The sequence below is a fragment of the Cenococcum geophilum genome (genome assembly GCF_001692895.1).
Source record: "Cenococcum geophilum 1.58 unplaced genomic scaffold K441scaffold_4, whole genome shotgun sequence".
In the NCBI taxonomy this organism is placed as follows: domain Eukaryota; kingdom Fungi; phylum Ascomycota; class Dothideomycetes; order Gloniales; family Gloniaceae; genus Cenococcum; species Cenococcum geophilum.
The window spans coordinates 1041042-1061988 of NW_027137562.1; the positions used below are offsets into that span (position 1 = coordinate 1041042).

Here is a 20947-nt window from a genome sequence, read left to right on the forward strand (position 1 = left end):
AACTNTANNGACTTTTACNTTTANACTTTAAGAAGTTTATAAAGCTTAAAAAAGGACTTACTAATAAAGAACTCTGTAAGCTTCTCCCTAAGAGGTACTATAACTTTACCGATATATGCTTATAAAAGGACGTAGATATACTCCCCTATATTAACCTAATAATTACGCTATTAATATTAAATAAGGAAAAATGCTACCTTATAAGAGACCCTACCTAATATTAAAAGATAAACTTCTAGTTATAAAAAAGTATATTAACAAGCACCTTAATAAAGGATTTATTCGTCCTAGCATATTACTAGCAGCCGCCCCTATCCTTCTTACTAAGAAGCTAAAAGGAGGTATTTAATTTTACGTTAACTATAGAGGATTTAATGCTATTGTAATTAAAACCTAATACCTAGTACCGCTTATACGTAAGACCCTTAAGCGGCTTAGTTAAGCTAAAATCTATACTAAGCTTAATATTATTGCCGCCTTTAACTATTTTTAAATACGGGAAGGTAATAAATAGAAAACCGCATTAGCATTACGCTTTAGCTAATATAAATATACCGTTATACCCTTTAGCGTATATAATAGCCTAGGCACCTTTTAAAGCTATATTAATAACGCCTTATAGGACTACCTTAATGACTTCTACTCTGCGTACCTAGATAATATACTGGTAACCCTTCTAAGTATACTAAATATATTTAAAAGGTCCTATAGCGCCTTAGGGACATAGGACTTTATATTAATTTAAAGAAATATAAATTCTTAGTTATAGAAGTAAAATACCTTAAACTAATTATTACTACTAAAGGTGTCCGTATAGACCCTAAGAAGGTATATATAATTACTAAATAGCAAGCCCCTAACTGCATTAAGGACATATAAGCCTTCCTTAGTTTTATTAACTTCTATTAGAAATTTATATATAACTTCTTAAGTGTAGTAGCACTATTTATAGCAATAATGCGAATAAAGGGCCTTTTTGTAAAAGGAAGAAAAATGTATCTACGCTTTACCTAAACGCCTAAATACGAGAAGGCGTTTTAAGACCTTAAAAATGCCTTTACTAAAGCACCTATCTTAGCTTACTTTACACCAGGATAATAACTCTATCTTAAAACTAACTCTTTAGACTATATTAATATAGGCGTCCTCTTCTAAATAGGTAATAATAGTCTTCTTTACCTAGTTGCATTCTATTTATCTAAGCTTATACTATAAGAGTATAACTATAAGATTTATAATAAAAAACTCCTTATAATTATATAAGCGTTTAAAGAATTTTAACTAGAACTCTCCTTAGAAGAGCTTAACTAGCTAACTAAAGTCCTTACGGACTATTGTAACCTTAAGTACTTTATAACTATAAAGTAGCTAAACTAACGCTAAGTATATTAGAACAAGTTCCTCTCTAGTTTTAACTTTAAAATTATATATAGACTAAGAGTATAAGGTACTAAACCTAATAGCCTAATACGCCGCTCGTAAGACCTTCTTTAGTTAAAAGATAACCCCTATAATTAGTTCTAATAACAAACGATCCTAAAAGTACGAAATTTGGCCCTAGGTATACTACCTATAATAGAGCCAACTATACCTTAGCTTTATACTATAGAACTAAAGTTACCTCCCAAAATTAATAAGCTTATTACTATAGTATATAACACCTCTATTAACCCATTACTATATTAACTTATTGCTGTAAAGACTACTAGCGCCTATACGCTGCCTACTAACCTCTAAAGCTTAGGCTAGATTAATATAGCAGCCTTAGAAGTAAAAGAGAATAGGCTCTATTATAGAAGCCGCCTATTTATCCCTAACTTAGAAAATCTATAATAGTAACTAATCTAAATGGCCTATAACCTCTAATTAAGTGGCTACCTAGGTAGAGGAGGAACCTATAAGCTTCTTAGCTAATATTACTTTTAGCTAAAAATAATAGACTTAGTTAAACGCTTTATAGGCGCCTACTATAATTATAAGCGCGCTAAGGCCTTTAATATAAAGTACTAAGGACTACTATACCCTCTACTAGTACCTATATAACAATAGGCAGATATCGCTATAGATTTTATATAAGCTTTGCAGTGTGTAGGAATTAAATAAATAACTTAATTGTAAATTTATGTAAATTAAGTGGTATATATATACGAAAGTAGACCCCTAACTCTAAGACCTATAACTTATTTTAAGCATATCTAAGACATATAAGGGTAGTGCTAACGCTAGTAAAATAGGGTAATATGCAAGGTCTAGTAGTTAGTTATATTTCGTTATTAACCTACTACCCTATAAACGATATAGCTGTACCTATAAAAATATCCTTATAATAATATACCGACTTATAAAAGAGCGCTACTACGTCCTAACTAAAGGCGTAGCTGTTAGTAACGTTACTAATGCCTTTCTTTACAAAGTTTACTGACTATATAGGTTACCTAACTCGATTACGTCCGATTAAGGTATATAATTTAACTCTAATATATAGAGATAAATCTGCTAACGCCTTGGTATCTGTAACGTTTCCCGCCCCAACGTCGCCATTCGGCCAAAAAGACACGGAGTGCTTGCGAACTTGTTCGCAAGCGCGGCGGGATCTAATATATGTACTCTTACAATTGCCCTCCCCTCNNNNCNNNCGNCCTCGAACGCCAAGCCGCAGGGGGTCCGCACACGAAGAGTCGCACCATATATTAGGAGTCCCTAGTAACGTAAGCGATCGGAATCTTCACCGACGCCTCATCGCACGGATGCGCGTTAGACTGTACCAGAGCGAAGTGACCGATGGGGATCGAACCCACGACACCTGGCCCCAGTAAGTTCGCAAGCACAATTGTAACGTTTCCCGCCCCAACGTCGCCATTCGGCCAAAAAGACACGGAGTGCTTGCGAACTTGTTCGTAAGCGCGGCGGGATCTAATATATGTACTCTTACAGTATCTCCATTAAAATATCTATATCTTTTTACTATAAAACTACTAGGTAACCAGAAAACGCTAATGCTAGTATAAAAGCGTACCTATAATAGGTAGTCGCCTATAGTTAAGATAACTAGGTAGATTACCTCCTACTAGGTAAATTTATAGTGAATAACTACGTCTTAACTACTATAGGACTTACCCCGTTCTTCGCGAATAAGGGTTATTACCCCTAATTTAATATAGAGCTACTAAAACCTATTAATAAAAAACTGCTATATAGAAAACGCCTTAAGATGCTACTTACTAACTAGTATATAGACTATATAAAAAATCTACTTAACTACTATAAGGGAAAAATAGCCTAGGCTTAAGTAAAGTAGGCCTACTTTGCCAACCGTTATAGAACGCCACCACTAGAGATGCGTATTGGCGACTAGGTATAGCTAAATGCATATAATATCTCTATATAGAGGCTTATAAAGTTACTTAATTATAAAAACCTTAGCCCCTATTTAATTAAACGAGTTATTAATAGGGGAGCCGTATATAAGCTAGAACTCCTACCTACCCTAGNTACCTGCGGGATATAGCCTATATTTTACCTATAGCTACTACACCTCTATTAGCCTAACCCCTTACTAGGGTAGATATAGCCTAAACCCCTACTAGTACTAATCTAAGATAAGAACGAAGATAAGAACTATAAGGAGTGGACCGTTAAACAAATTATTAACTTTAAATACTTTAGTAAAGGTAAAAGACAACGGCTCTACTATAGAGCTATATATATAGGTGTATAATTACAGCACCTGTTGTACTAAACGCGTGCTTACGCGTTCGGTACACCAGGTACGCGTTTACGCGTTTAGTGTACTAACTACTCGCTTACGCGTCTGGTGCACTTATGAAGCACTAACTAATTAGGGGGGAGGTGTATTAGTATATAGACCACGTAGTCTGCTTTATATAATCGACAGTTACCATCTAAATAAGCATACGATACTACATGTATTTCGTGCCCGTGGATACGACTTACTCATACTATTAAGTTAGTACGAATACTGATCAGTGAGCGCGCACAGATTAGCAATTACTTAATACCTCCCCCCGAGCGATATATGACAGCGACTACTTGTTTAGACTCCTAGTACGACCTGCTGGAAGGTCGGAAGTTGGGGATTACGGACTTATCTCTAACTCTGTATACTTATTTAAGTCTTAGTACGGTTTACTAGAAGTATAATAGACGCGAATATAGACCTGTATGGAACCCCCTACCCTTAAACCTTGAACCCCTATCCCTACTATACCCTCTTTCAATACCTCTAACGCCTTTTTAGACCCCTTACGGAGACCCCTTACCCCTTTATGAACTACTACGGACCTGTTAAAACCCCTTACAAACACCCTTACTCTTCTACAAACCGTTACGGATATTAACCGCCTTTACGGACCACTACAAGACCTCTTCTACCTACTGCGTATTACACTACACTATATAGTATGGTAGACCTAAGGAAGCAAGTTGATGAAGGCTAGGAAAAGTGGAGGCAGGGAGCCGACCTTACGTTTATACCTGACGTCAACAACTATATTAAATTTAAAGTTCTTAAATATGAATATTTTAAGCTTATAAACGTTAACCTATAGGAGTAATACTAGGAAGACTTCGCGGACTTTATGGAAGCTATCTTTAAAGTATACAACCCTACTACTATCCGTAACCTACGGACCCTTTTACGTAACTAAGGTATATGGGTTAAAAGGAATAAACAAGTTACTATTATATAGTCTTTATATAATATAATACACAAGAAGGACTAAACGGAATGGACTAAAGAGGAAATCCTAGACTAGTTCTAAGAAACTAAGGAACTCTTTACTTCTTCTAAACTTAATATAATTGCTAGCCTTATACCTAACCTACTTAACTAAATTCGTCCTATAAACCTAAGCAGTTTTAGAATTAATTTTATGGGCTAAAGTATACCTAGTACTTAAGTTACGGACCGTAATACCCCCGTAAACCAAAATACGGACTAAATTACCCCCGTTATTTAAGTCACAGATCCGTAAGCTATATATCCGCAAACTATAAATCTGCAAGTTATAGATCCGCAACCTATTTAACTAAAGACCTACGGTAAGGAGCTAGCTAACCTGGCTAAGCTCTATACCGACAAATCTAAGTACAGCGGCGAAAATAATAACTTTAACTTTAAACTAACTATCTTTACGGACCTCTGCTAGAAGGCTAATATTCCTAAATAAGAGTTTAGCTAAGCCTACTCTACTATGCTGTGCGGCCTAGCACTTAACCACTACTATACTAACCTTAAGAGTAACCCCCTTAGTGTTCCTTTTAATAAGCTATACAAAGCTATATATAATTACTTTAAAGGACCAGAATATAAGCGTGATATTTTTACCTAATGGAATGCGACTAAGCTACGGACTGTAATGGATAAGAACACTAAAAAATTGACTATAGAGTGCCTGCAAATCCTTATTAAAGACCTTTGCCACCTATAGCACGGTCTTGATATTAAGCTTTAAACAGACGACTTCCTGTATAATAAACTTATTACGGCCTGCTAGGAAGTAGAGCTCTGTAAGTACGCCTACTATAAGCCTATAGATACCTTAGCTAGCCTTATTAATGATCTACGCTCCTCTATTATAATGTATGAAGTCTTAAACCTACTAGGCAGCACTTAAGCCTTTATTACGGATATTTAATATTTATAAATAGACTTAATAACTTTAAAAGCTAACTGTATATTCCTTAACACGCAGTTAACCTACTTAACAACTTTAAAAGCTAACTGTATATTCCTTGACATGCAATTAAGGTAAAGTTATATACCAATTACGCAATCTTATACAATCTTATATAGTTTTATTACTTAGAGGCTCTGTATAAGGCTCTACACAAGGCTCTATATAAAGCTCTATACGAAGCTCTACACAAAGCTCTACACGAAGCTCTACGTATAGAGGCTCTATATAAGGCTTTGCGCGAAGCTCTGCGTACAGAGGCTCTGCACGAAGCTCTACACAAAGCTCTGCACGAAGCTCCGCACGAAGCTCTACACGAAGTTCTACGTACAGAGGCTCTGCACGAGGCTCTGCGCAAAGCTCTGCGTACGGAGGCTCTGCACGAAGCTCTGTACGAAGCTGTGCACGAAGCTCTGTACGAAGCTCTGCGTATGGAGGCTCTACACAAAGCTCTGCATCGGGTCCCCGCTATATTCCCGATAGCCTCTATACGTATCTCTGCCTATCTAGCCGCCTTATTTTTTACCCTTCCTTCCTTCCTTACATCCTCCCTACCTAGGGAGGCACTAGAACGGCAGCCAGCAGAGGACCGTTGCTAGAACTAGATGATTATCGCTAGAACCAGACGACCGTTACCGGAACCAGACGACCGTCGCCAGAACCAGACGACCGTTACCAGAACCAGACGACCGTCGCTAGAACCAGACGACCGTTACCAGAACCAGAACCAGACGACCGTCGCCAGAGCCAGACGACAACGACTAGCCAGCGAACACTATAAACGATTCGATCGATCGATTGAATCAAGGTAGCACAGACAGGTAGGCACAAACAGGGAGATGCTGACGGGTAGGCAGATGCAGACAGGTAAGTAGATGCAGATAGGTANGCAGATGCTAACGGGTAGGCAGATATAGACAGGTAGGCAGATGTAAATAGGTAGGCGATGCAGACAGGTAGGCGATGCAGGTAGGTAGGTAGGTAGGTAGGTAGGTAAGTTAATAGGTAGATAGGTAGAAGAGAACCATCGCTATATTATATTAAATTATCTAAAATAATATTATTTATTTTGCTAGCCTTATAAATAGCTTTAAAGTAGCTTTTATTTATTTAAAATATGCTATTAGTATAAAAGAGGTAAATATAATTGTAGTTGCCAAATGCGTAGATTGCTGGCATGTTACGCGTAGGCTGCGTGTTAAAAAAACACGATATAGGCTAGTCGGTCGAGTTGCCAAATGCCCTCAACTGCGCGCCAATTGCGTCAACCATCAATCATTGAGGCCATTGGTAGGGTACCATATTTTGCCGATGTAGAAACTATTATTGCTATCTATTACTTATACTACTTTAGCATATATAGTTACTTACTACTGCCCTTAAGATTATCTGGAAGCCATCGGCTAAGATAGGAAAAAGGTAATACCACTAGTTAAGAGAGAATTAGTAGTATATATAGTACGGGATTTAAAGTTAAGAATAGCGGCAGTTTATAGGTCCTACTAAGGGAGGGGGTTTAATAGCTTTCCTAGGATGGGGCCGGTAACGATATTAATATTAAAGCAGGTTATATAGTATTTATTTTTCCTATTAGACAGCCCCGGAACGCCTAGCTCCGTTAGCTACTACTATACCCAGTATAATATATATATAGAATCTGTCTCTAAATCTATAGGGATAATATAGTTAGTTTTATACCACTATTTATTAATAAACTTAGGCTAGCCAAAAACAGGGTTAGGAAACTCTTTTTAGCGTGCGGTAGAAATAGTGCTACTGTTAATTTAATAGCATCTATTATTATTAAAGTTCTAAGCGGTTAAGAGTCTCCCTCTCTAGTTACTACTAGTACTGTCTACCGTCCACTATATAACGTCTATTAATATTTTATAATTACTTGGCTAGGTAGTTTCAAAAACAAAGACTATACTAGCCGCTTTTAGCTTACCTAGCTAGTTTTACAGCAGCGTAATATGGCCATTTTTAAGATATTTTATAGCGACGTAAGCCCCTAGTATAACCTAAAGTTATAAAAAATTTACTATTTAGTTAGCGGTCCTCTGTGTTAAAGCATATAAAATATCTAAACTATTTACTCTAATCCTATTTAAGGCTAATAGTGGTAAGAGATAAGTTATTATATTATTATTAAAACCGGGAATAGTATAAGAGATATATCTATAAGGGTAACTATTAGTCCCTATAAAGATCCCATTTTTAATAACTATAAGCTATTTATTCTAAGTATAGGTAAGACCTTAGCCGTATAAAAAGGCTGTTAAGAGGAGGTAGAGAAGCGAATATATAATACGTAGAATGCTAAAATATAAGGCTATTTAAATTACTTATAGCGAATATAGAGGCAAAACTGTTGCTATTTAAGCGTACCTTATTTATATTACGTTCTATATAGGGTATATTTCTAGTACCCTAATAGGACTAGTTTCGGGAGCCGCCAAGCCTAAACTATTTATTAATACTATTTACTTTAAAACTGCGCATACAAGATGCTATTCCGCTACACCCCTCCTCCTTATTTAAGTTCCATTTCTAGATCTTAAGTTCTCTTTTACTTTAACGTCTAAATAATCTCTAGTTTATTAAGCTAATTTACGTAACACTTTAGCAAAGGGATAAGCAGGATTCTTATTTACTAAGTCCGCCCACCTAATAAACAGTAGAATATTAAGGCTGCCTTAGTACTACCCTTTTCTTTAGCCAAGTTATACCCAAATAACTCTCCTTAGCATCCTTATCTAAAAACTATACTCCCTTTCTCTCTTCTAGAGCTTTTGCTAAAACCATATTAATATAGCTATAAGCCGCTTAACTAAACTCGTATAACGCAGTAAGGCCCTATATCCGCTACTAGCTATATCCTTACCACCCCTTTAAGGGGCAGTTAATTAGCAGGTGAAGTAGGGTAATCCCTACTAGGTAATATCCGTATATAGACGTCCTGGAGATATACAGGTAGATAGACTAGATAGAATCTACCAGGTAAGTAAGGTTTACTCTAATTATAGAAGTTATATATATTACTAGGGGTTTAAGTAACCCTTTAACTGTATACAAATTTCCATATAGACAGGCTTAGTTGCTTTTACTATCCAGCCCAAGCTATAGAGAGAATTAGTATTACTTAGCCTAGCTCTATTTTAACTACCCTAGTATAGTCCCAGTTTTGTCAGGTCCCTAAAATAGGTAAATAATCTAAGTAGGTTTACTATATAGTTAGACCTTCTAACTTAAATAAGCTAAGGGCTCTATTATTTTAAATAGAACGTAGGATATTATATAAGCTAATTAGGTCCCATCTATTACTTTACAATTAAGACTTAGGGTACTACCTTAACTTCCACAAGTCTTCCTAAACTAATATCTTTAAAGAAAGCTTAAGAGGGTAGTGTATAAGGTAGTTTTAGCCATATTTTATTAAGCTAGTAGATTAGAATCTTTGTGTATATTACTAGCCATTATTTCTTCTCTTAGGAGCATAGTTTCTCGCTAGGCGTAGTAGGGTTTATAGGCTAGAATTATTATTATATCCGCTTGTCTAAGTATTTAATAGCTCCCTAATAGAGTAGATAGGTTGCCTTTATATTAGTTACTTAGGCGGGTAAAGTAAATTCCAAGTTAATTATAGCCTCGCTCCTAAGCCGTAAAATAATAATCTATAAACTTTTTAATTAGCCCTAGGGTTTAGAAGAACGGTAGAAAATATAGGGTCGATAAACCTTATAGGGGTAGAATTTGGCTTTATATAGAGGCTTAAAGTTAAGTTTAGTAAGGGAAAATAGACAAAGTTGTGGCCTAGCAGCTTAAGACGGAAAGGGGAAAGTACGTCACATTATAAAGCTAGGTCGAAAGAGCCTTTTTAAGCCCTAAAGAGACACGGCGCTAAGCGGGGTAAGGGATTACCCTGTTTTATCACCCTTACCCTTGCTCACCCAACACTCACCTCGGCTCGCGCGAGCTTAAGGTGGCAACGCTCACCCACTAGAACGGGAAAAGAAGTCTTTTAACGCTCGTAGAGAAACCATACCTAGGCAGGGTTCTTTTTCTTCCATCACTCTAATAATGACCGCTATATGGCATCATATCTAGTATCTGGGTACGTCCTAGAGCGATTAGGATGCTATATTAATCGATTAAGGACTCTAGAAGGCGAGGGCTTTGGAATACATATCTCGTCCTCTAAGCTTATTAATGTATATGACGACCGCTATTGGATGACGATAGAGCGTAGGTTCCCCTCCTGTCCGGGACTGCGTACTTAATAGTATAGAAAGTAAATATAACATTTGTATAACAGCAATTAAACGACTAGGATAATAGATGGAAATATAATGCCGATATAAACGCCTAGCGGTAAGACAAATAGCAAGAAACCATTTAAACGCCCTCTCTCTCCTACGCCGACTATACCTCTCCTACTAGTTAACCTTAAATTCTGTTGGTAGGGGGGGTACTTGGGCAGTCTCTTTGAGCTCAGCGACGTGTCACGTGACAGCGCGCGGGCCATCGTGTAGATATCTTCTCGGGGCCTTCGAGCCCCTGAGATCCTTCCTCATAGAGCATCATATGTATCATTCCATCAGCCTGCTCAGTGCCCTGACAGGTTATGAGCCCTCTTGCAGCTTCCATCAAAGCTCTATCAGCTGCTATTTTATTTAATTGATTGGTCGACACGAAGCCATATACCCTCAAATTTGGAGCTGGGCATGGTGCGACAGAATTTATAATAAACCAATATAAATATAAATACACGCCACGCACGATACGGTTGAACCGGTTAATTATATATTATAGCGGACACAGTACAGAAAAAGGAATACCATAGCTCTCTTAGGGCTGTTCCTGTATTAAAAGGGGAGAGTAATTATAAAGAATGGTATCGTCGAATTATACGACGACTTAAGCTTTAAGACCTCCTACCACTAATATAAGGTACGGCTGTAGAGCCGCCAACAAATACGAATGAATGCTGAGAATGGCGATATAAACAGATAACGGGACTTAAGATAATTGAGGGCGCAGTGTCAGAATTAATTCGCAATCAACTTGCTGCATTAGGCAAGCCGCGCGACTCTATTAAGGATTTGCTTAATTTAATTCGATCACTATATACCGCGTAAGGTCTCGTTCACAACTACTAGATATGGAATTAATGGCTTGATCTTAACCGTAAAGACTATACCTCGCTCGAAGCCTACACGGAAGCTTTTATCTTAGGTATGAGAAAATCGATTGTAGCGTTAATGCCGATATTAAGGAAGCAGGCGCACGCCCGATTGCTTTATGCGGTAGAGGAGGAGTTCCCTATATAGACGGCTAATCGACGAGAAGCAGCCAGGAGAGTCATAAGGGAGGAAGACCTTATTATAATAGAGGAGCTAGTAAGCGACCTTATGGACGAGAGTTGTACTTGACCAGCTACCTCTACCCTCGCGATATCCTTAGTCAGCAAGAAGCTAGACGATTAACTAAAATCCAATTTAGAAGAAAAGGAACTTGAGCGCTGCTTATATTGCAATAGTAAGCACCCTGGCAATAAGGAGAGGTGTTTTTACTTTTACCTAGAGCTTTGATATCCGGCGTGGAGGCCTTATAAAAAGCATATTTTATATATAGATCCACCCCAGGATGGGGTAGAGACTACATTAAATTCGAATTATTAAGTTGGAATAATAGGCAGAGGCTCGGCAGAAGGCCTATTTATTAGCAGCATAGCTATAGTTGATAACTTAGGTAATAGTAATTAGGACGACTGGTTCCTTAATTCCTATTCTAATATTATAATAAGCAATAAATAAAGCGAGTTCATTAACTATAAGACTCTATTAATACCTACTGTAATAGGAACGTTAGGAGGGACTATCTATTATGTGACCGGCAAAGGAACGGTACATATACCCATACTAATAGACGACGGCAATACCTGTATGGTGGCCATTAAGGCCTACTATGCACCTAAATTACCTTATAAGCTCCTATTGGAGTTGGCTCTTAAGAAGCGCAAGAAGCTCTACATTGGGTCTAACAAGAAAACAGGTAGCCGTATGATTCGACGGTACTCCGACGATTTGCTGGTGGGCAGAGCGACTTATAAAAACGGCCTATATGTTATTCGGTAGGCTTTAAAGCCTCAATATATTGCGCACGCCTTGACAACGGCAAAGCGCCAGATCTCTTAAACTGCACCTACTACAAAGGAGGCAGCACGGCAATCAGCTGCTAATTCTCTCCTTATAGGTAGAGAGAGCATAATACCAACGATCGCGAAAGGCGGTGATTAGGACGACGTCGATTTTAATGGCAGTGGCGTCTATTGAATTGACTAATAGCTTAAGGGGGGTATGGAGACAGAGGCTGCTTAACTAAAGAAGGTCTCTTATACGGCAGTCGTCTGCTTATCTTACGTATATATACAGCCGACCCCTCCGGAGTCTCATCCAAGAGCTCTGTATAAGATTAAGATACCGCGAATATTAAAGGAAGCCCTGCAGTCACCAGAGGCTCCTCACAGGCGATAAATACTGACTGTTAAGATGACTTAACATAAGAGGGCTAAGACGCATCGATTCGTTAAAAGGCTAAAGAAGCGTTATGCGGATATTAAGCTCCGCAAGATTAAGGATATTGAATAGGGTAGGATTAAACTACACCATATACCGAGCATGGATTAACTAGTAGATGGTTTAACGAAAGCTTACCAAAGGACGCCTATAAGGCGATTGAAGAAGGTATTGGTGCCACTAAAGTCACCTAGGCCACCTAGGCCTAATTAGGAAATTATACTACGACCGGCGGAACCCCGGAATTAATGCAAATTGACTTAGTTTTAAATTTTTAAAAGCTTACTAATACTACTTTTTAGCATGGGAGACGGGCGATCGAGCGTCGTTAATATTCGAAATTTCCATTTTCCCAATTTCATTTCTTACTACTTATACTGCCCCTACCTATTAACCACAACCTTATGGAGTATGGTATAGTTATCCCGGAGGAGTTTCCTATTCGCTAGAGCTCATAGAGCCTAGGGGGGTGTGTTGGTAGGGGGGGTACTTGGGCAGTCTCTTTGAGCTCAGCGACGTGTCATGTGACAGCGCGCGGGCTATCGTGTAGATATCTTCTCGGGGCCTTTGAGCCCCTGAGATCCTTCCTCATAGAGCATCATATGTATCATTCTATCAGCCTGCTCAGTGCCCTGACAAATTCTCTACCCTTATTAACTAACGCCGGGATATCTTTATTATCTATCCCGTAGGTAGATCTTAGCTTATTTCCTAGTTTACCTCTTTTACGTAACTTCTCCGATCCTCGGACCTAGTAGGTGAAAACTATAGTTCTATCCAGGTTTGTAGCTTTAATCTAGTTAACTTTACCCTTATTATCCGCTTTCTAGAGGGTTAGATATTTAACGTTATACTAAATACCGTTCCTAGTAAAGGCAGTAAAGGCAATGGATGTAGAGGACATAAGTGGATACCAGCCCTTTCAAAGCCTAGAGGACTGGTAAAAGAATAAGGGTAAAAGGATAAGGAAAGAAGGGGGCAGAGTGAGATTGTCCGTGAAGCGCGGCCAGTTGGCTTAATATGCAGACTTGAAGGCAGGTAGAAGGCGAGCCGCTGGCGCTCCGATGTCGGAACGCTGCTATCTCTCCAGCGCGGCCCGAGGTGGGGTTTTCTCTAAGTTAGAGTTTTTCCTATAGAAGGTATTAGCCTGCGTAGACCCACTAGGGGGACCGGGACGGGCGGTAAATTGAATTTATTATTATTATTATTACTAAATACCGTTTTTATTTACTTTCTCCTTGTCCTTGGTCTTATTAACGCTTATATCTATAACAGTGGCGAAGACATTACATATAGTAGCTATAGCGGCGGATATATTTCCAAAGTATTATCGTCGCTTGTCTTTGTCTTACGTAATACAGCGTAGCGGATTAGACTTTACCTATTTTAATACGTAAAGATCGCTCGTCCATATCTCCTATTCTTATTATTAGCTAATTCGTCACGTTAATAGGTTAAGGGCCGAGAGCAATACCTAGATCGTGGTTATGGCATTCCCGTCTTTCTTAGAGAATTTCCTAGCAGCGCCGCTAAGACCTTTCGTGTAGAAGAGATATATAATAGTAGGGGGCCGCTTATAGGTGTTACTAAGGAACCACTATAGTATTACTTCCCGTTAACTAAATGCTATAAAGCGGCAGATCGAGGTTAAAAGCTTATAGCAACGGTGTATTTAGATATATTATTATACGGAACAGTTACTTTCTTAATAAGGTCTATAGGCGCGGCGTAGGTAAGCCCTAGAATAACAATAAGGAGCGCGTAGAAGCTCTAGATAAGAAGAAGTTAAAATTATATAGTAGAGGTTATAGAAGAACGATTTAACGGTCTTATATAAAAGATAATATTAAAAAAAGCTTAAGGTCACTGCTCCTATAGAAGGAAAGTGTTTAAGAATTAAATAATAGTTAGAGATAGATATAGTAAATTATACTATTACTAAAAATAAGCAGCTCCCGTACGGCCCCGCGTTCTAATATTTAAGCCTAAGGTATAATACAATTAGTGTCGAATAATATACTTCCAAATATATCTTTAGAAATAGTAGGATAAAGCTAGGTTAAGAGAAACTCTACTTTAAATACGGCGTAGTATGGTATAGGGTTAATATACCATACATAGTAGATCGGACGACAAGTTGTATATATTATTTAAGTCTTTTATAATTTAACTTAGTGAGTAAAGTCTAGGTTAGATGTAATGCCTTCTATATCCATTCTATTAAAAGAGGATTATAATAAATTAGATGGAGGAATTAAAGGAAACAAGCACTATAATGCTTATACGCTAATAGCGCAGTAAAAATTGGCCCTAGAATTCTAAATATAATATCTTGCTAATGTCCAAGTATTGGATTCTAATGTGCTCCTCTGTGGTATGGTTAATCGGCTGGTTAGTCTGTTCGTGGGATGGATTTTGTATATTGGTGTTACGCCCCTATATGCTGTGCCGTAGAGGAGCAGAGGAGCTGTAGCGCTTTACCACCTAACCTAAGCATTGCCTTAATTTCTTGCCGCACTAAAGGCGCAGTTGTTAGGCTTTTACATAGCGTATTATATGTGGCAGAATAGGCTGCAAGGCTAGATTGCTTTACCACCCAACCACCAGGGGGTGCAGCTACTCGTGATACGGGTCAAAAAATAAGCGAGATCGCGAAAACGCGAAAAGACTCATTTTTACCATTACTATTATGGCTCCTATAACACGGCGTGTAGCACGTGAAAAGACTCCTCCTAACTAAAGACATGTCGGCGAATACGATACAATTGAAAAGGACTGGTTTTTTAACGCGTACGACCGAGAACACGGCGAGAAATCCATTCCTATAATTGCGATTAAATCTGGCACTACCAAATCTACAGCAAAACGCTGGCTCCATGATAGACGTCTAAATGGATGTGACGCACATCGTCATACGCGTAAGAGGTTAAAGGTTCTTGGTCATAAGTCTCAAGTTACAAAAGAGCAATGCTAGCGCTTGGTATCTCCATTAAATCTAGTCCGCGATTAGTTCCTTGAGGCTTAAATTAAACACTTTAATATTAGAGTCAAACCACGCCAGCTTAAGACAATGCTTAAACAATATACTAAAGGCGCGCGGCGCTTTAAGCAGGCATACATAAAGAAGAAGATTTCCCCTATAAACAAGTAAAAACGGATTAATTACGGTATAGAGAACAAGGGCAAGACGGTAGAGGATTACTACTAGTTTATCTTTTATACAGATGAGTTTTATGTTGATCCTTTATCTATGGGAGCTGGCTATATACTGCGGGAAGAAGGAACGCGTGAAAATCCTGAGAATATTCAAGAACGGCCAAAAAGAGAAGGGAATAGGTTATACGCTGCTGGATGGGTTAATTGGCACGCTAAATGTGAAAAGCTTAAGTTCTACCACGATGAGGAGGATAAGATTATTCGGCCAAAACGACTACGTAAGCCTCGCCGCCGTAAGAACGAGTCTTAAGAGTTATATGATGAGCGAATTAAGGAGTGGGAAGCTTTGCTACCTTACGAGCAAGAAGTTAAACCTAAAGGCAATTTAATGACTCAGAAATACTATGTGGACCGTTTATTGCCTATTTATGTCTCTGCTATTCAATATGCGCGCCTTTAGGACTCTAGCAAGCCGTGGGTTTTGTAAGAAGACAACGATTACTCCCATGGCCATGCAGTTCCTAAAGGACAGACTAAATCCTTGGCTGGAGCTTACAGGAAGGCTAATTGGATTGATATTATTATTCACCCACCTCAATTGCCTGATTTAAATCCAATTAAGGCTTGCTGGAATATTATAAAGCAAAGAATCCGTTACAGGGTGTGGATAGACATAGAGGAGCTAAAATAGGCTCTGTAGGAGGAATGGAGTAAGGTAACGATGCAGTAAATTCACGCGCGTATTGTAGAGATGCCAGAACGATGTGAAATGCTAGTTAATTCTGGTGGGAAGCCCATTAAAAGCAAGTTGTGGTGATTAGAAGTAGAAATCAATGCATTTTAGGTGTTCTCGCTTATTTTGACCCGTATCACGAGTAGCTGCACCCCCGTGAACCTTAATATTATCTTAACGTAAGTCTGTACTACAACCTTTTACCACACATGCAACCTTACCAAAAGGTAGCGCCACACTTCAAAACTTACGCATACCCATCTTACCACCAAAAACAATCGATTTTCCAACTTTCAAGACCCAATTCCTACTGCTTAGCGAGCTATAGGTGGATTTAATTGTCGTTTTACCCCCTTTCCCCCTACAGAAAATTCTTCTTAGGGGTGGTCCTAGCTTGTAAGCGAGGCACGGACAGGAACACCAAAACTACTACTACTACTACCTTTAAGCCTAATCTCCCCAGAAATCCTCCAGTAGGATTAGTAAGGAAAAAGGGTATAAGGATAGTAAAAACTAGCAAGGCTTTTTACCTAGAAAAACCCCCTATAACTCCTTCTATAAGATGCCAAAGCCTAGCAGGGCTAAAAAGAAACCCCCTATAGAGACAAGTGACGACAACGAATCTATAGGCGAAACACCTATAGAAAGAAATAATAATATGTTTCTATTCTCATCTTCTTTTCTTTCTCCTCCTACTAAGAAAGGAGAAAAAAGAGGACATCCTCAGACTTCTCCTAAAAAAGAAAACCAAAAACCTGCAAAAAAGAAACCAATAACTACTACGGATGGCACACCNAGTACACCTATACCTTTTCCTNCCCTTTCTCCAGAANAATACCTACAAAAAGCNCTAGAAAGCCTAACCCAGGCATATAAAGGGCTAGAAGAAGAAGAAAAAAAAGAACAAGTTAAACAGCTAGAGGACTATATAAGGAGTATTTTAGCAGGAGAAAATCCCTTTATAAAAGGAAAAGGAAAGGAAAAAGATGTCCTAAAAGAGCTAGTAGAAGAAGTAAGGGCTCTCCGTAAGGAGGTAGCCCCTACTAAGAAAACTTACGCAGAAAGACTAAGGAAGAACCTCTCTTCCTCGTCCTCCCTACCCTCCTCACTACCACCTCCTTCTAGTAGGAGTCCTCCTACTTCTACTAGAAGTAAGAAAAAGCAGTTACAAGAAAGGAAGCTAGTCCTAATTACAGACGAAAAGGACTAACCTCTAGATATCTTCTTTATACGAAACAAAGTCAATTAACTATTTGCATCAAAACTGCAAGTAGAAAAGCCAGTACTAGCGTCTATAGCTAGAACTAGAGGAAAACAAAATATTCTCCTTACTACTACAGAAGAGTATAATGTAGATTTCCTAGTCAAATACAAGGAGATCTGATATAACTGCTTTACCTTCTAAAGAGAACAAAAACTAGAACTATGGGTTTAAATTATAGCCTATAGGGTTCCTACCTTACCTTTTCTAGGAGAAGGGGGCTCTAAGCTTCTAAAGGAAGAAATTGAGACCTTTAATCCTATAGGGATACAAGGACTACCTAGATGGATCTCATTTAGAGAAAAAAGATACAATTTAGAAACTCGATTTGGCTCTATAGTTTTTACTGTAGAGAATGAAGAGAAAAGACAAGAAATCCTTAAGCAAAAAGAGATTCTAATTGCAGGTACAGCTACTAAGGTAGTAAAACACCTAAAAGTCTCTCCTACTACGCAGTGTACTAGCTGCCAAAAATTTGGCCATATAGGAGACAGATGCTCTACTAGGGCCTGTAGATTCTGTGCGGCTGCACATCTATCTAAAGACCACTACTGTCCTACCTGTTTAATATCCGGTAGACCTTGCAGGCATACTACCCCTCTTTGCATTAATTGTAAAGAAAAACACTTTGCGGATAGCAGGGACTGCGAGACTCTTAAAGCAGCTAAACTAGTACACTGTACTAGTACAGAAGATATGGAAGAATAGATAAAATAAATAGGATTCTAGAAGGAGGTAACTCCTACTAGGCTCTTATAAAGAGATATTAGAGAGCAAAAGAATAGAAATAAATTGCAAAAGGACAGGGACAGGCGTTAGGATTTCTTATAGTTCTTCTACCGTTTTCTTATTACCAAATAGTTGTAGTAACTTAGTATTTTACTAGGAAGCTGTAAACCCCTAGTCTAGGGGTTTATAAACTAGGAGGATATAGCTACTAGTACATATTAAGCTGTCTAAAAAGGATTTATATATATAGAACTATAGCGCCATAGCCTAGAGGCTGCATGCGCAGTATTATACGTAGTATAATACAATGGATTTTAAAAAAAAAAAAAAAAAAAAGTCTGTACTCTCTAAAAACGCAGTCTAGAAAATATATACCTTAGTACCCTCTTTAAATAAACCTTTAACTAATACGGGACGACCTAAGTCTTTATACTACCTCTAAACATCCAAAGCAAAGCAAAGGGGAGAGATCACTAAAAGTAAATACTTTTATTATCTATTCGCTCACTATACCTAGGTAGGTAAGGAACATAAAGACAATAAAAAATACTTAGGTATTGGAATAAATTAGGCGCTTTAGGACGCGGATCCTCTAGTATACTTAATATCCTATTAGGCTAAGCGGATAGATCCAGTTAATGGTAAAGATAAGTATTATACGATTCTAAAATAGGAACTAACTTACGGCAGATGCTACCCCATTTAAAGATGTCTTTAAAGCCTACCGTAACGGCGGCATTGCGGAGGCTAAGGCTACACTTAATGCCTTATTAAAGCCCAATTATATCTAAGAATTTCGGAAAACGCTAGCGATACTAGCGTTATAAGAATGACAAGCAGACGTACTTAAGATATATTTAGATACGGGAGGTTTTTCTTATAAAAGTTACTTCTAGGACGAAGCTAATCGCCTTAATCTAAATAAAGATCCGGAGACGGATAAGGTGCTTAAAGAGTCCAACTTCCGGAAAAAATATCCGCGGAAGCGCTGGATACCCTAGAAGAAGCGTAGTGCGAAGAAGGAGGAAAGAGACAGTAGTGAGGAAAGCGACGGCGAAGATAAGGATAATAATAATTAGGAGGTTGATATAGCTGCCTTTAATAAAGGAGGTGAATTTAAGATTAATTAGTAGAGAGTAAGGTAGTTAAGAAGAATAGTATCTCCTTAGAAAACCTAGCTACGCGGCTAAAGACTAAAGGACCGGTAGTCTCACCATTATAAAAAAGTAAGACTCGCCCTAGATGGATAATACTATTAGGGGTGCTTTAACGAAGTTTACAATACCCTAAAACTTAGGTAGATTAAACTCTTATTATTAAATATCTCCTAAGTTTGTCTAGGAGAATGCGAAATCTTATAAGTTTAGGGGCATTAGGAACTACGTTAAAGCATCCCTAGTAGTATTACTAACTACCCTAACTCTTAATAAGACATTACAGAACGTTATAATAGCTTCTTTTAATAGATAATTACCTAGGTAGCTTTCTACCGGCTTCTATCTACTAAGGGCTTAAAAAAAGATATACTAACAAGTAACTTTCCTCTAAGTAGCTACCGCCAGTTATATGCCTATACTTAACTTACTAGCTCTAACTAGTACTCAACCTAACCCTCATAAAGCTCCAAATCCTAATATTATACTATAATCCCCTCGCCCTACTTAGCAGCAGATATTATATATTTCTTAGCCTCTAAACCTTAAATCCCCTCTAACTCCTTTACCAATTCCTCCTATACTACCGCTAAAATAGGCACCTAGTTCTCCGGGATATTAACTTTATACCAATTAGGTAAAGTGCGCTAGTATAGGGAAGGATCCCGCTTCTTCCCCTTAGTTAAACCCTAACGTATACTCGCCTACTTAGGAGTAGACGCAAGCAGTGCCTAAATCATATCTCTTACCACCGGTAGCGTGGGGCCAACTCCATTAAATAAGGCCACTAGGTTAAGCGGGATAGGGCGGTAAGCGTCAAACTAGAAATCGTGCTAAAAAGAAATACGTAGGTCGCGGAGGTTTAATATTTTATAGGGGGCAGTAAAGCTAAAGGTAGAGAGCATAGTAAAGCCTAGATCTTAAGGAGGACGCCGTTAATATCTTAGATTTTAATATAAATGTGTAGTTATTACACTAAGCTTAGGTCCTAGTTAGTGGCGTATAAGCTAGAGTTAGAGAAGTGTCCCTATAGAAGGTTAAATCGCGGGTAGTATAAGCCTATACTAATCTAGAATATATAAGAACTATAGAGAATCTCCTTTACTTCTATATAGAGCTTTAGTTATTAGTCCTAATTCTATTAAAAATAAAGTACCATTTTAGACTCCTGGACAGATATAACACTATTAGAAGTGTTTTAACAAGGTTTATAACGCTCTACCTTTTATAAAAGATCTTATAGAACCACCTAGCTTTTTAAAAGCCCAGGTAGTATTATATTAAGAGTTTTAGGGTGTTATAAACCTCATTAAAGCACCCCTAATAGTATTGCCATCGCCGCCCAACTAAAATAGTATAATATGATTTCTATTGTAAACCTACTTGTAAGTAAGGAGGATAGCGTTTCACGGTGCCTATAAACGCGGATATAGTGGCTCCAGGCGTTAAGGTTAGTGGGGAATAACTAGAAGCTTTCTATAGATAATAAAGGTGCCCGAATAATTAATGAATTTGCTAATTAGCGCTAGAAGCTTACAATACACTCTATTACATATTTCGCGCGGGAGATTAAGGAACTGCGCTATTATAGTAGCGAGGTTATATATTAGTGGTAAGTAAAAGTGTTATTAACGGGTGTT

The 20947-nt window shown here is 38.1% G+C and overlaps 3 protein-coding genes across 3 annotated transcripts; 2 read left to right on the top strand and 1 right to left on the bottom strand.

Moving 5' to 3' along the window:
- Positions 1-7741: 7741 nt before the first annotated feature.
- Positions 7742-7927, bottom strand: K441DRAFT_538064 (uncharacterized protein; the record flags this gene model as incomplete). The annotated part of the gene is made up of 1 exon (XM_067642511.1): positions 7742-7927. A coding segment is annotated over one exon (186 nt), but the record flags the coding sequence as incomplete, so codon positions are not given.
- Positions 7928-9775: 1848 nt separating this feature from the next.
- Positions 9776-9940, top strand: K441DRAFT_652615 (uncharacterized protein; the record flags this gene model as incomplete). The annotated part of the gene is made up of 1 exon (XM_067647393.1): positions 9776-9940. A coding segment is annotated over exon 1 (153 nt), but the record flags the coding sequence as incomplete, so codon positions are not given.
- A 7658-nt stretch (positions 9941-17598) lies between these two features.
- K441DRAFT_539259 (uncharacterized protein) lies at positions 17599-18132 on the top strand (the record flags this gene model as incomplete). Its single annotated transcript, XM_067642549.1, has 1 exon — positions 17599-18132. A coding segment is annotated over one exon (534 nt), but the record flags the coding sequence as incomplete, so codon positions are not given.
- Positions 18133-20947: the final 2815 nt, after the last annotated feature.